Source organism: Oreochromis niloticus, linkage group LG6, assembly GCF_001858045.2.
Source record: "Oreochromis niloticus isolate F11D_XX linkage group LG6, O_niloticus_UMD_NMBU, whole genome shotgun sequence".
Taxonomy (NCBI): domain Eukaryota; kingdom Metazoa; phylum Chordata; class Actinopteri; order Cichliformes; family Cichlidae; genus Oreochromis; species Oreochromis niloticus.
The window spans coordinates 40,208,834-40,230,631 of NC_031971.2; the positions used below are offsets into that span (position 1 = coordinate 40,208,834).

A 21,798-nucleotide genomic window follows, 5' to 3' on the forward strand; every position below is an offset into this window, starting at 1 on the left:
AAAAAGAATTTAAAAAAAAAAGAGTAATCCTGAATAATGTCTTCTCCCTCTCCCTCTGAATACTTTATGGAGTCTGATGTCCCCGTTGCATATCTGAAAACGTTTAGCCAGGATACGATTCAGCGAGAAATAATTAACAGCATAAATTTGCATCGTTAGGGTGGATTAAGTCAAACAATGTTTGCATATTGAAGGACTGAAGGGACTGCGTGGCTCTCTCGGAAAGGCTGTTATGCCGCTTTCTTCCTCGTTGTAGGTGGGCTGTCGGCTTCCCACGGGAGCACGTAGTGGAGAATATTCCTACTTTGTCTGGGAAGCGAGCATGGAGACATATTTTTAGTTTTGTTTGAGCCTTCAAAAGAAAAAGCGTTTGAGCACATTGTGTAATTCAAATGTATGTGGAAGAGAGGAGAAGAGAAGCTGTTCCCAGCAGCGCTGTTATCCTCTGAGCTTCTCCCAGTCACAACCTCAGCAGCTAAACGAAAGTACCCATTTTACTTGACAGAGCATTTTGCTATTTCCCAAGATCGTGTCGCTGATTCTCGCTCTTAAATATAAAACCCTGACCATATCAGACAGCCGATCCAGATGTGTCTGCACCTGTTTTGTGTTTTACTGTGAAGAATCCACAAAAAACAAAAATAAGAAATAAGAAATAAGACAGACAAAACACTGATGCATTCCTCCAAATCTAACAACTTTTGAAAGGTTGATTAGTTCAGTTTTTTCTATGAAAAAGACAAAGAATGACACCCCACATTTTAAATGTGTTTGCAGCACGGACACACGGCTGGATGAGTCTGTTTGGAAGCCCCGGGGTCAAATCTTGCTGTTGGGCCTCAAACGGCTCACACGATGTGAACAACTACACATGACAACTTCACTCTGTCGTGGGCCACACTCTGAAATAATCAATCATACCTGCTGCAGGTGTTTTGCGTGACTAGGTTTTTCTAATTACATTTGAGATAAAATCTTTTAAGAATATCAGCAGTAGGAGGAAAATGTTTATTTCAGGTTCACTTTTGACATAAAGTTGTTCTGGAAGCCAGAGCCATAACATCAAGTGTTATTGAAATGTAAAGTACTTGTAATTTCTAAAAAAAAAAAAAAAAAAAATATGATGACAAATCATGTAAAACATAGTAGTTTGGGGGTTTGGGGCCTTATAAGAGACCAAAACCATTTTTTGTACCAACAGTGATATTTAACGCGGGTTACAGTAGTTTGGTATTTTAACATTGGTGTTGAAAGTTTCATGTTTTTAGCCCCAGCGGTTGCTGGGTGGTTAGGAAGCAGCACGGTTTTGCTTTTCCTTTGCCGGTCAGTACAGAGATGTGCAATATTTTTCTCCTAATGTCATAGAGCCAGCAAACAGCTCGCCTCCACTTTTCAGCAATTGTAGATGCAATTTGTGTTTGAATGGTTTAGTGTTCAGTGTTTTTTGATGGGTTTGGAACAGCGGTGGGATTATGGACAGCCTGTGGAGTCCAGGCCCATCTCTAAAGGTCTGTGTGCCCCCACAGCTAAAGTCTACTGACGTAACTAGAAAAACTGATGAGGACACTGAGCCCACCGGGCCTGAGCCGCTTGGTGACTGACACCTAGCACGATGATTTTGTGCAAGTTAGACTTTGGGAAGTACTCCTCATATTTCGTGTGACCCAGAAATACATCCATCACGTTGTGCAGCTAGCTTTAAAGCATGATTTCTCTCAAGTACTGCAAAACAAATCCTCTGAATCTGGACATGTCCCCAGAATACGGGGTTAGTGATTCTATTGTCTTCCCACTTGCAGTATTATCCAAGTTTGTCATCCTACTGTGAATCTTGGGCTACGTCCACACGTATTTTTTTAAAAATGCAGCTTTTTCTACACATTTGGGCGTTTCATCCACATGGAAACACAAACACTGAGTTTTCAGTGATCCAAAACGCTGTTTACGTGTGGACAAGGAAAACAGAGATTTATTCACGCAACGTCAAAGGTGTGCACCTTTTTGCACCACGTTATTGTTTACATGAGATGAGTTTCTACAATGGTGGATAGAGACAAAATACTGTTGCTGTTAATCTATCTGCAGTTTTTACACGCAGTTACTGTCCCTACATTTAGAAGGACAGAGGCATCAGAGCGAACTTCGGAGGTGGCTTCTACATTCAACACAGACGCTCTCACAACCCAAGTCCGGACGCCAACGTCATTGTCAGTTTTGGACGAGACCGGGTCGGACTACTGCTTGGTGGGACAACTTTGAAAGTGAGGTGGTGCTGTGATATTGAAGAATAATTCCACATTTCTGCTTCTATGCACCATCTCATTTACTCTTTCCCTCCCAGGCTTCTAGACTTTTGATTGGCCAATGTTTCTACACAGTTAGGGTGCTGCTTTGGCATGTTCTTGACAGCCTTGACTTTGTTTTTTGCGTTTACATATGGAGGGAGATATTTTTTCAAAACTGCACATGTGGACAGGATTTTTTTTTTTTTTTTTGGTACGAAAATGGAAAATCTGTGTTTTCAAAGATACCTGTGTGCATGTGGACGTAGCCTTAGTTCGTTACACCTGGTTTGTGGATTCAGTGAGTATGAATGCTCACGAGTTACAGTCTGAATTTATTTTAACGGTTCAATTCCTGCTTTACATTAACTGTTCCCTGCTGTTCTGTTGTTTATTCTTGAAGGTTTTTTTCTTGTTTAGTTCTTTTGTTCCTCATCACAGTTCTCTGGCGAGCCATTCTAGATGTTCTAACACTGTCGATGTGAGCATCAATCCCAGAAAACAGACAATAGAAGCAGAGAAATAGCACTTAATTATCACCACTATGTGATGTGAGCAATCCAGGTACTGGTCTAAGAATGAGTAACTCGTTTTGTTAGATCTCGTCATGTCATTTCGAGCACTAACAGTTCTCGCAGTTCAAGGTCACCCTGTACTGTATTTGGAGGTTACTTGAGTGCACTTCATGTAACTGTAAAAAGAGTTTTTTATCATTCTTCCGATGAACTGAATCGTGACATATTTAGATCACCGTCACATAACGTGAATGCATCGCTTTGTGATTCGTACCTACTCGCATGAACAGATGAACAGATGCGCACTTGAACCCTAATCCTGTGAAGGTGACAGCCGTCCAACAGACGACTCCTGGAAGACTTTGTAACTTCTTTAGGGAACAAATGTCACCAACAACATTACCTCAACTGAAAATGACTCTGTCAACTTAACTCAGTCATCACCATTAGTCAAGCGGAAGAGTAATTCAGCTCATCCCCATTACACATAAGACAACAATATGGCACGGGGACGTCATTAGGTGCAGAGGGGGAGAAAGTGATGAAGAGCTCGCTGAAATGAGATTGGATTTAAACAAGTACCGCTACTGTCCTGAGGCCTTTACATGGATGCTCTTTGAGAGGATAGGTGGATTCTGCATAATGATGAGACACTTAGTTTCCCTACTGTGGAGATTTATGGGCTCCGAGGCCTGTTACGATCATTAGGGGGATTGTGAAAGAAAAAGGGAAATGGGTTTGAGACTATATGGGCTTGGGAGGAGCTGGAAATTGCACACAGTTTTTTTCTTTTTTCTGGTAACACAGCACTTTTGAACCATAAATCTTTGATCCTCTCCTCCCTATTTGTGCAATGACATTTTGTAATGTAAGACTCCCTGTAATTTCACACTCCAATTAGTAAATTACTTATGTTGTTCTAGAATGCAAGCCTTGGGGCGCTAATAAACAAACAGGTCACAGCCTGGGGGGATTAATGGAAGAAAACCTGTTTTAAAACTATTTTTCACAAGTTGAATAAAAATTTGAGGCTTTTGTTGGCTGTGTTTGAGGTTAGTCAAGCAACCTGAAACCTAATACAATGAACTACAGTGAACAAAGAAGAAAAAAAAATGGAAAAAAAACTCGCTGAAACAGCAGCGTCATTTTTTTTTTTTTTTTTTGGTTTTTTGCATAATGCCTGCAAGTAGACCAGAAGAAAGTTGAATCAATAGTTATAATTTCTCTGGCAAAGGCTATACAAACATCAGCAAAATTTTGCACGGCTAAAGCTGAATGAACGGTAGTCATTAGGCAATTGGAGCACACTGAATAATTCATTCTGCATAATCAGCTTCATCAACAGAAACATTTGCTTTTATGTTAGCTGGGGTAGATTTACTACAGAAAAGGGGATGCCATTGCCCTGATGACTCTGGGTCCCTGGGGGATTATTTTAGTTTTGCATATTGGAGGTTTATTATACGAGGAAGCACAAGGAAACCAAACCATGGATTGCATGTGATTTTTGTTTCCCAAAACTGTCCTAAAGTTCCAAATGTCAAAAAGGATTCCAGCAGACAGAACTCGCCCAGGCGGGCTTCAGCTAAGCCAAACTTCAGCTACACAACCAAAAAGCAGCAAAGGAAAAATATCTTTCAATCTCACTGTTTCATCTAGTGCAAAACCTCTCCATTTGTGTTTTAATTAATGCTGTATTAAAATTCCCAGCGCTAACATTGTCCAACATTACTACTATTTCCTCTTACTGCGTGGTTAGACACCAAAACACTATTTGGTTAGTTTTAGGGGAAAATATGCCAAATGCATTTTAACCACATGTTGATAAAGTGAACAATACTGAAATGAGATCCGTCTCGCCTGTACCATCATTCAGAAACCAGTGGCGTAAAAAAAGGCCAGAAATTGGCTTTTATTTCCTATATATTTATACATTCACTTCAGCTCAGTGTAAGTTTGCTGTGTTTTGCTATCATTAATGTTCTATTATAGGAAGCATTGAACATTAAAACAGCTATAGTACTATTAAATGTTAAAAAAAAAAACACATTGGAAATAAATATACAGGCAGTGGATTTGTCACAACACCACTAAACCCCTACATATAAAATGCATAAACTTCTCAGTGAATTCTACAGCAGTGTGCAGGGTCACTGGAGCTAAAAATACATAACTAATATGAAATGCTATTAAAAGACCAAAAACATCTCTCTGCAGTCATACTGAGGCAGAGAAGAAACTACAGGCTCATTTTCATTAAAAAGGAGTTGCATTAACTGTACTGCTCTCTCTGCTTGCTGTAAGATGAGTGAGCTGTCTACAAAGTGACACATGGTACATGTTCAGTAATCACTGCATAACAAAATGCAGAGCAGGGGTAGGGGGACCTGCAGGTTTAGATGTGTCCTTGATCCAACACAGCTGATGTAAATGGCTAAATTACATCCTCAACATGTCTTGAATCAGGTGTGAGTTCCCTCCCACATTCCTTTACCGTATGATGTTTGTCACCGTCAAGAAAAATTAGGAAATATTATTCAGTCTATTTTCAGAAAGTTGTTTGATGTATTTTCTAATTTAAAAAGTATTCAAAAGCACATTCTTTACATAACGTAGTAGTTGATCGCCAGGATCCCCCTGATGTGAAAAACACTACTGTACATGAGTGAAGAGGCATGCATGCATGCGTGTATGTGTGTATGTATCCTCTTTGTTTGTTTGTTTTTGTCTGTTTTGTTCATTTCTTTTCTGTGTTCCATTATTTTCTCAAAAATGTGATTTGTTTTGTCTATTTATGTATAAAATGTTGAGATTTAGATTCAGTTCTTTATTGGCCACGACAGGTTACAACTTGAACTCATATTTCACTTGGTCTACTGAGTCTGGAGCTTTTTTTTTAATACAAGGAAAAACATGTGATGACAAGAAGGGACAACAATTCACTGTAAATATAAGGTAGAAGTAGCTCCTGGTCCTCCTGGTCCAGACATTCTAGGAGCTTCAGAAGTTGAAATCCTTTAACCCTTGTATGGGGTTCGTATTTTTGTTACTCAGCCAGTGTTCATGGGTCTGGTGGACCCGCTAGAGTTTTGGCTTTCCAATTAACACTATCAAACAATTTTATGTTAAATTACTCAACAGATGTTTACTTTATCCCAATTATGAGCCATGTGAACAGCAAACATGGTTAATTTTTTCCTTTTACCTTTGTTCGATCACATTTATGAATTAATGTGCTTCTCGTTTTTTGTCAATAAAATGTTATAAAAAAAATAAAATCAGTTCTAATCAAGTGTACATTTCCTTATACCATATTTTGCAGGTTTTGATGGTATATACTGCCTAAAGGGGCAACGGCCTCTAAATGGCATGGGTCTCACAGACCTGAACACCATACAAGGGTTAAATGCTTTGAGCCATGAGACTCACCTGAAAGCTCAAATAGCCAATATAATATGAGATAATTTTGCGGGTACATCCAGTAGAACTAAGTACACAGATGGATTTGACGTAAAAGCACTTCTTCAACCATGTAGACGAGTCTTACGTCACTGACTGCAGTGATCTTGTCGAGGTTTGATAGATGTTTTTTGCCCCCTTGGAACCTGGTGTTTCAGTACTCTGATTGGTGGAATGGTGTTGGCTGAAATAAATGTCATAATTGCCTGTAGTCCAAAAATCTTGACTCCTTTCAGCCAAAGAAGAGCTCAGAGGACTTTGACCACCAGAGAGACAAGAGTAGTAGCTGATACAGTTTGTCACATCATCCTCCACCCAGCAAATACATATACAAACAATTAAAGTGTTTGGCCGTACCCTCTGTGGAACACAAAAAGTTTTATCCTATGTCATATCAGACGCTGGCTCAGCTGCAGTGTCAGAGGGGCAGATGACGAGGGAAAACAGTTTGATGACTGGTAAACAAGCCAGCAATCAACAGATAGAAATGACTTCTTTAATAAGAATTCAAGCATGATCCATCAATCTTCATTTGGTCTCATTTACTGGTTCATTTCCTTCCCGCTGCTCCATCCACTTCCTTCCCTTCGACCTCACGCGCACACACCTGGAAATACCCCCATAACATTCTGCCTCCTTTCTTTGTCAACCACACAGCTAGGTTCCTCTTCCACAGAACACTGTAAGAGGAGTGACAGGCCCACAGAGTCCCAGTGGCCATGTTAGAGATATGTAAAGGTCACTACAGATGTTTAAATATCAAAGGCTTCTGCTTTAGCTGGGGAACTCTCAGCATCTTCAGACGACAAACAGTGTTTACCAAGAACACGGAGGTTTGTCTTCACGCCCACCACGTTACCTGATCTTTGAATATAATGATGGAATTTACGGTTGTACGTGTTCTTTCTAAAAATGTCAAAGCTGACAAATTAATGTGTTTATCCGATTTCTAAACAGCTTCCAAAACAAATTTTAACAAAGGTTTTGTGGTTGATTTCAAAATCAAAGTGATTTTCTTCCTTGTTCATCTTTTATCACTTGAATGTGTAACATTGAGTACAACGAATACCTTCCAGTGTCTGAAAACGTGAACTATTCACTCTTTCTTTGAGTGTGGCTGTAGAGGATGTGGAATGAACTATGAGTCAGGTGCTGAGCGAACCAGTAGCTCATTCCAAAGTGTTACACCTGAGCGATGATGAGGGTTGTGGGCGGACAATCACTTGAAACATATGCACAGAATCTGTAGATAAGGTAACAGGTTGATGGTACTGCAAACTTCCTGGTCACCAGCTATTGTCTAATCAGAGTTCTAATGCTGCGTTTGGGAACAAGGAGTTTAAGAATTTTCAGCAAAAGATTAATTACTTTTGCCAAAATACAGATTTGTGCACATTAGATATTTACTAAGAACAGTTTTTATCATCTTATTATTTCTTATAATAACTAAAAAAAACAAATAACCAAACTGGCAGACAAGCGCATTGGTCAGAGCTCACTCACTGGTTTACTAGAGTCACAACATCAGTCACTCCAAGGCCGATTTAGATGATAATGCCTTTGATAAATCGAACACCAAGCACTATCCAGCAGCGGCTCCGCTCCCATGAAATCATATATGAAGAGCTGAGCAAAGTCTTTAATGAGGTCTCTCAAGTAACAGAAAAGTTTCTCTTCATTCCAGTCTCCATTGTTGGCTTGGCAGCACACCTCCATCTGCTGTTTTGACAACGGAGTGACAATACATATCTGCTACTCCATCAGAATGAACTGCTCCATCTGTTCCGCCTGCCTCTCTTTGCCATGTACCGTCAGTGCTTCACTGTATCCATCATCTTCTCTTTGATTTCAGAGCTCCGTTCCCTGTTTAATCATGCCAGACGCAAAAAAAGCACAAACGTTTCCTGATGAATCAGGGCGATACTTGACCCGGTGTAATTTCTCTCTTTTCCTTAAGTTCACGTTGTGAAGTTTTCATACGGGCCTACGCACTTGGACAGATGCACCTCCTACACAGTCCCTCGCTCGGTCTGAAGCATATTATGATGTATCTTGTTTGCTTGTGCTCTTTCGCTCTCTTTTGTTTGATAGCAAACACATTTCTACAAACAGATTATGACTCCAAATATCATACCATTGCCTTCTTTTTCCCCCATTCTTAATGCTAAGCACACTTCATCTGCTGTCTACAATTAACCTGTCAAAGACAGCTCCCCATATGATCATTTAGCCATGATCTATTGTGTTATTACTATTTCACTTGGAGCCATCCATCACCTGACTAATGGCATTAATCCTTCCTTTTGTGGGAGACTGCCAGCTCAGTGCCATGGGGAGCTTTTGTTGAATCCCATGTGTTCTAGGTCAGACTTAGTAATATAGTTGCAGTTCCCTGCTATAGCTGCCACAGTCTTAATGGACTGATGTTCCTCCAGTAGAAATACAAACATACAAATTAAGTGTTTGCCTGGACCTTGGGTTTGTCGTGTGCTGTCTCAGGGTAATGAAACTGTTGTGCGGTGTTTATATGCACCACATTTCCTTGTAGACATCTCTTTATGAGGTTAGAGCTGAGCCATGAAAGCCCCCATCCTTGTAAACCCAACATGTGTTTGCTGGTACGAGTATGCACTGCTGGCTTTCTTTGTTTCTCTAAAGGGCAAATTTGGGTAGTTGCTGCTTGTGTTTCAAAGGAAATTCAAGGATGGGGAATTTCAATTTGTCAGCATTACCTTGCGTTTCTGCAGGCTGGTCAGACCAGCATGTAACACCGTCTGGGTCTGTGCATTCGCATGCAACAGATGACTTTACAGAGGTGTGCTGAGACGTCACAGCAGGCACCTGACAAGCACATTTTTAGAACATGAGAGCAAAACAAAAACATGTCAGTCATGGATTGGCTCGTGGGCTAGCTGACACCAAATCATTTAAAATCTGTGATTACTAACAAAGACAACAAATACACACTTAATTCTGGGCCCTATTTGAAAGGGACATTCAGCCATTATTATATCAATCTTACTGGTACAGTAAGATTGATATAATAGTATCAATCAGTACTGAAACAGTTGTATAGCCTCCCATAAACTTTTTCATCCTTGACAATACCTAAATACGTTACCTGCACCATGGCATGTATATAAAAATCTGCACTCAGATTCATTTTAATGGGCAGTAGTGTATATTGAATGACAAACCTTAGTCTACATATCATTACATAATGTGCAAAAGGCAGATCATTTGTTTATTTTGGTAGGAAATGGAAAATAAATGCAAATATTTATAGAAACATGTAAACATACATAGAAATACAGCATATAAAGCAGAGACTGTCATGGTCCTGGGTCTTTGGCCTGACTACTCGTTTTTTCTAATTTATGAAACGTTTATATTCAAGTTTTGTATTAGTGAGTGTTGAGATTTTTGGTCTTTAGTGCACGTGAGATGCATGTCTCCGCGTCTTCATCCCCAGCCCCAGTGTCTAGTTCACTTGTTGTAGTCTGAGTGTGGGGTTTGCTTCCTGTTTTATTTTGATAGTCTCTTGTCTTGTGTGAGTGATGTTCAGTTTTGCTTCCTCCGTCTCGTTAGTTGTAATTCTGTTCAGCTGTGTCCCCGTGTGTCCCCACTTCCCTTAATCACCCTCCTGTGTATACATGCGTCTTCCACTGTTTGTCGTCACGTTCTTCCTCGCAGTGTGTATAATCACTGTCTATTGTTCTGTCAGCCCCTGAGGCAGCTTTCTTGTCCTTTATTGAAGTAGTCTTGAGGAACAGTCCACCAGACTTCGAGAAGGACATTTAAAGATTTCTGTAGATGTTTGGTGCCCTTTGTTGTGCTTTCTGTCCCACACTGCTTCAATAAGCAGTGAGGTCCGGCCTCAGGGAGGCCAATCCATGCTTCATGTGGTTTTCACTGCATTGGGAGGATGTTTAAGATCCTTTTCATGCTGAAATTATAAAGCTGCTGCCAACCTGATGCTTTCCAGCATGGTGAATCAAAATCTGACCACCGGGAGAGATGGAACCCCAAACGACGACAGCCTCCACTGCTTTTTTTAACAGTTGCAGACACTCACAGGTTTTCCTCATACTAACATGATTTGAACCAAAAATTTTAATTTCGATTCATCTCTCCATCAGAGCTGTCGCCGCTGATTTTCAGCAGTGTAATTTAGCATACCTCAAATTACACTATGACGTATCCTCTCAGTTATCCTGTGTAGTAAAAGATGATTTTCATTTTATAAATCACGGTCCTACTTAGTAAAGTAAAATCAATAATAAAGCTGAGCATGTTTTAGTGCCGGACTGCCTTGGTTTTGCAGCCCCTGTCTGGTCTGCAAACTCCACCCAAAAAGGCTTAAGCTGGGATTCGAACCAGGAACCTTCCTGCGCTGCGGTCTCTGTTAGCATGTTAGCATTCTAACCTTGTTATTTAGCAGTGTGCTTAACCTTTAGTCTACAGCGTACACTGTTACTTTTGATTTTCACTTTCTTTAGTGACTAAAAGTTGGAATATTTCTGTCCAGTTTTCTTGATAAAATATAATGTATTTAGGATTCTCGATAACTCTTAATAAAAGGACGAGTAATCTTGAGGAGCATAATTATGGTAATTAAGATAATTATGATCAATGAAAAATACTAACTGGAAAAATGATTCCCCTCTGCGTAGGTGGTAAATTCACATAAGGAGCCAGCAGATTGTAGACAACCTTTGATTACAGTGTACAGCACTGTACTCGTCTCTGATGTAATTATTGAATGAGTTAATAACCACACAGTCCATTAGAGAGTCAGGGCCTTGTCTCTCAAGTTTGCTGAGGCGTTAGCAGAGATATGGTAATTTCCATTGCATCAAACCTAGTGTTTACAAGTCCCTACAGCTCCTCTGCTAATGTGATGCAAGGGAAGGTATCAGCAGTGTCCCTTAACTGCTACAAAATATCTACCAACACAACATTAGAAATATTATGGTATTTATAACAGCTAAAGGGCAAAAAGCACTCTCCTGTGTAAGTGAGAAAATGAGAGAAAACAGCCTGTTCTTGTCTTGGTCTTTGCTACAAAATATTTTAGACAAGACATCCTAAAACTAGGGAATAAATAAGATGATTCCTATTTATTCTATGTGTGAAGCTTCTTCCCTTTACTGTTCTCCTGCGTTAGCCTATTTATATAATTCACTCACTTGGCAACAGGAAAACTGGCCCTATTCTCAACAGCCAGCCTGGGACTACATCAGTTAGTAATTGTCTCCACAAACTCCTCACAGTCGAGAGATAAGAGCTCGAAAAGGTCGCCAAGACTTCTAAATCTAAAAATATCTCAATTTACTCAAAGACGGGTCTGACCTGAATGTTAATTTTAAAAAGTCATAAAGGGGAATCGAGAATCACAACAAATACTTCAGTCCAGCCTGTTTGTCCTGACATGGATTCTAACGTCTCTCTAAAGAAAGTTAAGTCCTCCGCGCTGCACTTAACCACGGCTAAGCACCAACTTACAGCTGATTAAATTCAGAGTGACCCAGTCTGAAAACTATTAGCTGGTTACAAGCTGAAAATGAGCATATTAAAGCTTATTGCTGCTGGCTCTACAGTGGAGATGAAGTGTCAAGGCTGTGAGGGGAATCGGGTTGAATTAGGCAACCAATAACATCTATGTAAACCGCTTTTAACTAAATAGATGGAGTGCACGTTCTTTATTTGCAACAACAGCCCTGGGGAGGTAGTTGCAGCGCACAGATGACACATTCGGGAGGTGAATAAAAATGGGTCTGGCAGAGGTGGTAATCACGACTGGGTCTTTTGCTCTGGGGGCCACGGAAGCCTGCGATGATGCAAATTATAGCCGTATTAGCCACAGTCTCCTAACACCTATAATCTTCCACACCCCGACACGGACTACCTTGATTTTGTTGAACTGCCAAATCCGTGTCCCATCCACCCCGGCTGTCTTGATCTTTCTGCTCTTCTGCTTGATGTGTATTCTGCCTTCACAACTAAGATCTATTTAATCAGTGAGATCAATAGTTGTTACTGCTATTGATCTTGTGAGATGTGAGGTGGGAGCACCTCATATTTTGTGTGCGGTGTAATCTTTGGAGATAATGTGACCTGCTAAGGGCTGTTTTTAATTAACATTAGGAAAGACTGTTTTCCAATCACGCTGCGGTGGTGACTGATGAGTCCTTTTTACTCTTCTCAAGCCATCGGAATAATTTTATGTTTTGCCCAGAACCTTGGCTGAAGGCAGGAAGCACCGCTCTTTCAAGTCAGCTCCCACCTAGACTTCACAGGGATTTGAACTTCTTGAACTTGGCTAGCCTGCTCATCTTAATATTTAATCTCATAGTCTAAAATAGCAGCTGCAGAATTTGGAGGTTTTACGTGGAGTTTAAATGCTCAAGCAAAGTTTGGAGCTCAAATTAAAGTTGTGCTGCACATGACTTTTTTACTTTTTCCTTCATACACAAATTTTATTAAATTGCAAAAACAGGCAAAAAGAGAAACTAAGAAAGTGGAGAGGATTATTTTCTTTAGAAAGAAATGTATTAGTACCGTAGTCCCCTATTAGCAAGAAACACAATTCCTAACTAGAAACCACATGATCCTTCATATGTGAAGCAGATTCTAAGAATCTGTCAGTACATCAGAAAATGAGGCACACACTTGATGCGGATTCAAAATAATATCCTTTCAAAAATAATTGCAATATATTTACAATAAAGTGCAGAATAGATAATCACATGTATGATTAAAAGTAATCAAACCTCAGTACAATAATAATGATGATGCTTTGAAGCTCCAGTTAAAGATTCCACTCAAAGACATGGTACTCTGAACCCTGCATAGGAATCTATGGAAGAATGTAATAATAGCAAGGACAGTGGCTGAGCTCCCCCTGAATAAAAAGAGCTGATAAAGTGACAAATTGGGGAAACCTATAAATACAAGCACAGAGTAGACGTTCATGATCATTTCAGCTGTGTGGTGGCAGGCATGTCTACTCAGTTTATGGTGAAGATGTGAGCACCTGTGCTTTTAAAAATTTTTTGGCTTACTGATGAATTAAGTGAATTAACATGTCTTAACTGACATGTGCAGAGGCTGAAGTTGAAGTAATTTGTGAAGGAAAAGCTACTGAGACTTTTTATGCATTATGAAGTTGAATACATTCAGTTTTTAGGTCCTGGACATGATTGAAACGGCACTAAAAGGTCTCTACCCAGTACCTTTGAAGAATCCTCTGAAAAACTGTTAGGAAGCATCACCAATATGGCTGACAAAAAGCAACACCTGCTTCCAGAAAGACTTGACACTGCTCTCATGGTTAACTCATGAGAGGTGGCATTATACTCAGCTGAGTGTTTCTATTCTTCGTATGTCAGCAGAGTTGACTAAGCTATAGTAATAAACCGTTCAGTGTAGATAACAGTTATACAAATATTGTGCATCTTGTTTGTTTGCCTTCATTTATGAAGGTAAAGTAAGCACGTTATGAGCAAACAATCAAGGCTGGTGTAACAAACCTATTTTGAACTTTGAAAAATCAAAGACATACAAACTATTTAAGCAAGAACGATCTGCAAAGAATAAGCTGCACAGAGATTGTGGGGAATTCACTTAATTTTATGGTTCCATTTTGGATGCATTTTACACCATTTCTAGTGAAGTAAAAATGAACCAAAGCGACTTTATTTGAACAGAAACACACATGTGCCGGCTTGCTCGTTATCTTGGAAAATCCATGAACTGCAAAATCAGATTTTACTGACCCGTCTCTGAGGAAGCCCTTAAATTTCAAATTAAACTTAAGTGCATGATCTATGATATAAGGAACTGCGACTGAGCAGCGCTTTCTCAGCATTGGCTTCAGCTGAAACTAACATAAAATTTCTCTGCATGATAGTTTGTCTGACTGAATAAGAGAAACTAAGTAGTGAGACGCCATAAAGATTGGTGAGAGTTCAGCAGCATCAAAGGATTCTATTGAACATATGCAGAAACACAGCAACAACAACAGCAGAATCAATGAGCTGATCTTTTTACTGTAAAAGAGATTAAAGCTGCAGACTTGTGATATTCCACTGATTCTCTGACAATGTGAAGGACATAACATGAAGTCATCTATAGAAGAAAAACATGGCTAACAAAACTTGGTTAAAGCACGAAGAGAAGCCTGAAGGATGCTGACACTACACAGAGTGCAACATTTAGAGATGCACTCTGGATGGATGGTCATGTAAAGAGATGACACTTAGCTCAAAAAGCTGGTTTTAGAGGAATTTTCCAACATGAAATGATCCCAGACAAACTGCAAAAATCACCTACAGTGAATAAAATCAAATCTATGGTTTGGAAATGTATTCCCTGTGTCTCTGATTAAAAAGGGGACAAAATTAATTAGAAGCCACATATTTACTCCACTGAAGAACAGCTCAAAAGAAAAATATGATAGAAAAGAAAAACTGTCTGTTTATCCATCCGTCATCCATCCATGTATGCCCAGGAGGATCCAAACCCTTTTGCAGTTAGTTATTAAATTATTTAGTGTCATGATCCGTGGGAGTGTCTGGAGGTTTTCCATCTGTGGCCGTGGGTCCTTCCCTTTTGGGTGGGACCTCCAGCGCCTCACCTGTATTCCATCTACAAGCAATCAGCGCAAGAGCTACTTAAGCCTGTGCAACCTGCTTTTCCTCTCCAGTTTGTTATGCTCTCAGTAGCGAGGCGTTGCATTCCCTGGTTCACTGTCACTGGGATATTCTCCGTCTCCCTCTCTCCCTTCCTGCCCACCTTCCGACCTTCTCATTACACCTCAGGACTCCCGAGGAAACGTCCACGGGCCTCCCCTCCTCAGTGCTTACTAACTCGGACGTGTAAAAATCCCTCTGACCCCTTTTCTATTACAACTCCTGCAACCTGACTTGCTAGGACAATCCCCCTCAGTCCCAGTCACCGATCCTCCGTGGCTATTATTTACTTAAGTCTTTAAAGGCTAATAACTAAATGTCATGAACCAGGACCCAAATGCAGACGCCAGACACACGCAAAGTAACTATTTATAAGGATATTTATTTTGGAATAACAAAATATATCCAGTAAACCTGCTGCTCCTGATGAGCACTCTGCTTAGCTGGAGGGTTCAAGCTTGGTTCTAACACACTTACAGAATATGTACTCAATCAAAAGATCTCATTTCACTTTATTGGTAGATCAGTTTCCACGTCTCCTTTAATAAGCTATGGGACTCTTAATGTTTAATGCATCCAAAGCTCTAATTTTAGAAATAAGCGGCATCACACTTGGGGTAAAAAAAAAAAAAAAAAAAAGATACCATACTTGAAATTTAAAATGTTGAGGTTTTGGATATGTATTCAACTGGGGGAGTATTTGTTCATTTTCTCTTTATGTTACTATCATGTATTGGAGTGTAAACTAAATACAGGCTTAAGAAACTGAGAAACCTCTCATTTGAGTTGATGAAGTCCAAAGTACAACAGAAAGGAAATGAAACCCAAAACTCCAAGAAGATGATACAAACACAAAGACGGAGACTCAGAGGAAGGGCTGGGCTATTTATACACACGTGAGGTAATCAGGGAAGCAGAAGCAGGAGGGACAGAAGACACAGGTGAGAGTAATCACACAGGTGAAGTCGATCAAAGTGCATTAGAAATGAGGGGAAGTAAAGGTCAGTGCAAGACACAGGAAACGACAAACTACCAAAACGAAACAGGAAATGAATACCAAACAGAGGAAACACAGGAGGAAATGCAAAGCAAAATTTAACAAGAACTAAGAAAAAATGTAAAAACCAAAGTCTAACAACAACTTAACTAAATACAAAGAAACCATAAAGACACCAAACAGAGAGCGCCTAAAATTAAAGCGAATGTAAAATACAATACAACTTTATTTGTATAGCACGTTTAAAAGACCAGCGGTACACCAAAGTGCTTTACAATAAAAACAGGAAAATTAAGACATGATTAAATAAAAGACTATTAACAAAGTACCACATATGCCATCAGGTTAAGGGCACTAATTATATGGCAATAGAAGGGAATATAAGAACAAATTACTAATAACAGATATAGCTAAAAGATAAAGTACATAAATTTAAAATTGAACCAAATACAAATTGAACCAAATACAAAATACATCTAGTTGGTGTCCCTGCAAAAAGGGACACTAACTAGATGGAAAAGCTATGCTGAATAAGTGAGTTTTTAAATGGGATATAAAAGATAAAACGGAGTCTGACGCACGGATAGCGATAGGAAGTTTGTTCCACAGATTAGGTGCAAACAGGGCAAAAGCACGGTCACCCCTAGATTTAAGTCTAGATCTAGGCTGAGCCAAGAGTAATTGGGCTGAAGACCTGAGGGCTCGCCCAGGGACATATAGACTAAGAAGATCAAGAAGATAACGAGGGGCTAAATTATTTATAATTTTAAAGGTGAGCAACAATATTTTAAACTCAATGCGATATTTTATGGGTAACCAATGCAAATCAATAAGAACGGGGGTGATAGAGCCATGCTTTCTAGTGCCAGTCAGGAGGCGAGACGCAGCATTCTGGACAAGCTGAAGTCTGTGAAGGAGAGCGGAGTGAAGACCAAAGTAGAGAGAATTACAGTAATCCAATCTAGAAGTCACAAAAGCATGAATGAGCTTTACAAGAGCTTTATGAGGGACATAGTGCAAAGCGAATGTAAAATTTACTTTAGATTGTTGCAATCTGGGTGGAGGTGAGTGTAAGTTTCACTACAATCTAGCTACAACTCTAGAAGGAGCAGTGATTCTCGTGGACTGTGGAGACAGATGGATGCAGATCATCTCATTGGTCCTAGAAACTCAAAAGGCCCAGCCAGGGATCGTGACACTCTATTCTGTTATACATATAACAGATGTTTTATATTAAATATATAAAGGACGGATTTTGTAATTAAATTTCCACCTGATTCAAAATCATCCAAGGCTAAAGTCAGCTTGGCTGGATAGTTTGAAGTTATTTAATCATTTCATTTAATCACCTTTTTTATTTTTACTTTTTTGTTAGTTGTACTTCAGCTTGACATTGAGTCCTGCAGCGTCCTTTATAAATATTAGTTGTTGAGCGGTCTGGTGTAGCCACCACCTTCCTGCACCACGTCCCGTCCTATAGGGCGATTGTTTTGGCTCTCAGGTCAGCCTCACTGACCTTAATGGCAGCTGTTTGCTGTGCACAATCTTGGAGCTCTGTGTGAAGAAGCTGTGCTGAGCTACATACTGTGTGACAAAGCTCAGTGAAGGTGACACCATGATGAAGACTGGGGTGGGAAATGAGAATCATTTCAGGCTGAGAATCATTTTTAGGCACAGCCAGCTCTCCTACTGGGGCTGTTTCCTGATTGAGGTTCAGCCTAAAAGAAGACCAAAATTGTTTTTCTTGTTCTCTTAAAAACCTCCATAATGAATTTACCGTTTCATGATATTCTATCTATCTATCTGACAGTACGGGTACGTTCACCACATGGCTGTTTTGAGCTTCTTTTCATTCAAAGATCCTGCTTTCCCTCACAGATAACGGGAGTGGTAAAGTTCCTTTCCTTTCTGTAAATGATTTATTTAAAATATATGTTACGTGGCTTCAAGCCCAATGGAAGACAGTTTTCATATACCTGTTTTCATATGGTTTGCTTATACAATCTGATAAAGATAGGCACCCTTTTTTTTTTTTTTTTTTTTTCATGATTGCGATCTAGCTAGCTACTCAAGATACATGAAAAGTGTGAGAAATACAATATACTTGATTAGCATCATAAATTCACACTTTTAAATGATAAATGACCAGTTTTGCAGATGTAGATCCCAGACTTCACCCGACTACTTGACTAGTTCATATGGTAGTTATGTTGTCTTGGAAACAGATGTTGATGCTGAATGCGAGACACTGAGGGGAAAAACACTCGATGTGGGACTCTAACCAACTAACCAATAGGTGGCATCGCTCTGCTGCTCGTTACAGAATTGGTTTGATTATTTTCATAAAGAAAATAAAGAAAACATTTTTATTATCATAATTAAAAATTACAACATGTTTGTTAGTTTTCTTACAAGCACTTCCAGCAAATATGAATTTGCTGTCACACACACTTCACAATCCGAGCCTTTCCAGTGATTTGGGGGTAGTGTAAAATAGATGACAAAGGATATATGTGCTTGTATTGATTGTGGCACATGTTACATGAAGGGTTAGTTAGTAATGGGGAAAATTTAACTATTCAGTTCAACAAAAGTTGAGAGTGGAGATTTTTATCTGTGAGTCATCACCTGTGCACCATTACTGGTACTACTGAAGAGCTTTTATGTGAAACAATCAATATGTTTAGCTTACAATGTAACAGAGGGGATTATGACAATATTATCATATTAAAGGGGGGATATAGAAATAGAGGGTTTGTAATAATAGTGTCTCAAAGAAAGCGCTCACACTTAATTCTACCTAAATAATTTTAAATTACATTCATCCATTACCATCAGGTAATTGGCTAAATTGAAAAACCTACAGTATGCTATGTGAGCAGCACAAAAGGTTGCAAGTAAGGAGCAAAGAGCTAATTACAGGTGAGGACAGAAAAAAGATGACAATGATCTCACCTTCTGGTCGTGACTGTAAGCTAAGGCCCAGTCCTCTTCAGTGGGGTGGAATAAAAGGCTCAGGACGTAGAAATTGAGGCGGTACTTCTGGTAACTGGCTCCCTCATCAGTGCTGATGAGTACGCTGCTCTCAAACTCTGGATCTGTCAACACCATAATCTGAGAGTGGGGAGGGGGAGAAAGGGAAAAGGATGAGGAGGAGGGCGTGCACACACGTGAAGGATAAAGGTGTGCGTTTTTGAAAGTGGGAGAAGAAAGGATTTGAAGGGCAAATTTTGTGCAAAGAGGTGGAAAGATGGGGAGATGAGAGGAGGTGGAAGAGAGACGTTAGTGTCAGCAGAATAGGCTCGGCATTTTGGCACACGTCAGGCTTATGCTTGGCAAACAGCGCTGGAATATTTCCAGCTTCATTTCTTGACTGTGACTCTTGCACTCGCGTTGCCATAGTTCTGCAGCTTTTCTGAGGCGGCGCCTCGGCGTTTTCACCGTCTAGTTCCAAAATAGATAGAAGGTTGCTCGCAGCAGCAAAGAGGGAAGTGGCATCTAAACCAAAACACAACCACATTCGAGCACGTAGGTGGCATCAGAAAAATTGATCATTAAAACGACTTGTCCAAATAGATTACAGTAAGGTGACGCCACTTGTGGTCTAGCTGCAATTAAATGCCATAGAAACAAGGGATTGAGCAGCCATGCATGAATCTGCACATACAGTATGTTATTTTGGTTATCAGTCGCTGCTTTAGCATGTCATTTTTCCTTCCAATAAAACTCTAATTTCAAATTTAACAGCTCCACAGTAGTAGAAGCCCTAATTTCATGCTTGGAATATTTCTACCAGAGCTATCACAGTTATTACAGTATTCAATAAGAACAGGGATTCCACAATGCATATTTCTTTCAGCTAATGACATTTGGAGTCTTTGTGGGAGCAGATAAAATGTTCACAGGAATTCCTCCTTGAATAAAAAGAAGGTGTTAGCATAGATGTAGCATTTAAAAGGGATGGTACTCTTTTGACTCATAGAATCTGAAATGTATCCATTGTCAGTTTGGCGTATTTTTATATAAACAGGAATTTGAATGATTCCAAACAAATAAATAAATAAAGGTGTTTTGTTGCATGCTTCACTTTTAGGGTAACTAATCTTTATCTTAGAAACTTGATCAATACACACTTCATCACAGGACCGTATGGATGCTCTAATCAGGCGTAACATTAACACCACTGACAGGTAAAGTAAATACCATTAACACAGAGTTCTGCTGGGTTTTTGCATTGGTGTGGATTGCTAATTTGGCACATACAGCCCACCTAAACATTACTGCACTGATGGCAACAGTGCTCCCATGAAAACAAAGAGCCTGTGGGGTCTGAGGCTTCTTCTGTAACCCACGGGACCCACTGAAAGCATTCACAACGGCATCACCGGTATCAGGGGTGTTTCACCAGTACAATGAAGATGAAGAAAATATTGGGCAGCTGATTTTTAACGTCTTTATACTGTTTGCTTAGCTGTAAAGCAGCATGCAAGACTTCGTAATACAGCTGCTAATTCGTTACCACCCACACAGTAAAATTGTACTGGTAAGTACAAAAAACCCATTTTATTTTTCTCTTCAAATCCCGATGAAAACACTGTTTGCCTGACTGCTAGCTCGTCCGCTTACATAGCCTCTCAGCTAACTGCTTATTGGTCCTGTTGGTCACCTGGTTCTGAAAGCCGCTCCCTGTTGCAGCTGGAAACGGGGTTAATAGGCCAATTTGTGCTCCACAAAAGTAAAAAATAAGAAGGAAAAATGAGCTTGACTCCAAAGTTCTAACAGAGCCGAGTACAAGCCAATCTACCGTGCTTCTCATTAGAATTAAAACATGAGGTAGTGCAGCTCTGAATGTTTCTCTCTCTGTGTTTAGTCTGTTATCTGGCTTAAACTACAACGCCCATGCCTCCACTATAATTGTGTGGTGGAACGGTGGGTAGCGATGGCGCTCACAGCCCAAACGGCTGTTTTCTCTCGTCAATTCCATTTGAATTGGAAAAACAACAGCACATTTGTCACTGACAGAAATGCTAGCCTTCTTTCCAGAGCTTTAACCAGGAACCCTCCCCGGTGGTGATTTAGATAAATTGTTTTTCATTAAGCACCAATAAACAGGCAGCACTTTCTCAATCTGGGTTTCTCATTGGCCCGGGCTCGCCAATCTTGCCATTCATTACCTGTCACTGTCTAATGCCAAGGCCTCCTGATATCTGCAACAGTCTTTGGGGCTTGTCGGATGTAATTTACAGTTTTTAAGCAGTAATCATATTTCATCATGTTGCTGTGAGCAGCAGAGTCTGTTTTACATTTTCAGTCACCTGTCAGAACTTTCAGTTAAAGGAAAGAAAAGCCTGTCTGAACATATTGTATGTCTCATACAAAAATCTACCCTCGTCTTTAGTTCGAGCTTTGAACTGAGCGACGAGCGTCACACATGCTACAACTATAGCTTCCAATTGCAGCATTTTAGGTCATCTTTCCTGTAGCCTGTGATTCGGGCGGGCCTCTCATTTTATCAGGAACCGGTCGCAGAAAGCATTTTCACATTTCTATTACTCACTTACCACCTTGTAAGTGCAAAAACAACCACATTACTTCCCAACCTCAGACATTATCGTAACAAGCCCTTTCTGTCTGTCGCCTCTGCAATTAGAAAGAACCCAGAACCAATTCAAAGCCAATACAAAGGCGGGAAATGGAACAGCAGCCAATTTCTCTCCTGCCTACTAAAACAATCAGCCTCAAACAATAATTATTCACTTCCAAAATCACAGTGACCGATAGCATTAGCGGGAGGTGATTAAGATTTCCCTCACAGCATCCACTCGGCCTCGGTGAGGAAGTGGGCGAGTGAG

At 40.0% G+C, this 21,798-nt stretch overlaps 1 protein-coding gene across 2 annotated transcripts in view; it reads right to left on the reverse strand.

The window, feature by feature from the left end:
- Nucleotides 1-21,798, reverse strand: part of sorcs3a (sortilin related VPS10 domain containing receptor 3a) — a 241,040-nt gene that overhangs the window by 88,792 nt on the left and 130,450 nt on the right. For both annotated transcript variants that reach the window (XM_005470161.4, XM_019360519.2), the window contains one exon: nt 18,902-19,060. In XM_005470161.4, the coding sequence (XP_005470218.1) occupies nt 18,902-19,060 (159 nt within the window). The remainder of the gene's footprint in view (nt 1-18,901; nt 19,061-21,798) is intronic.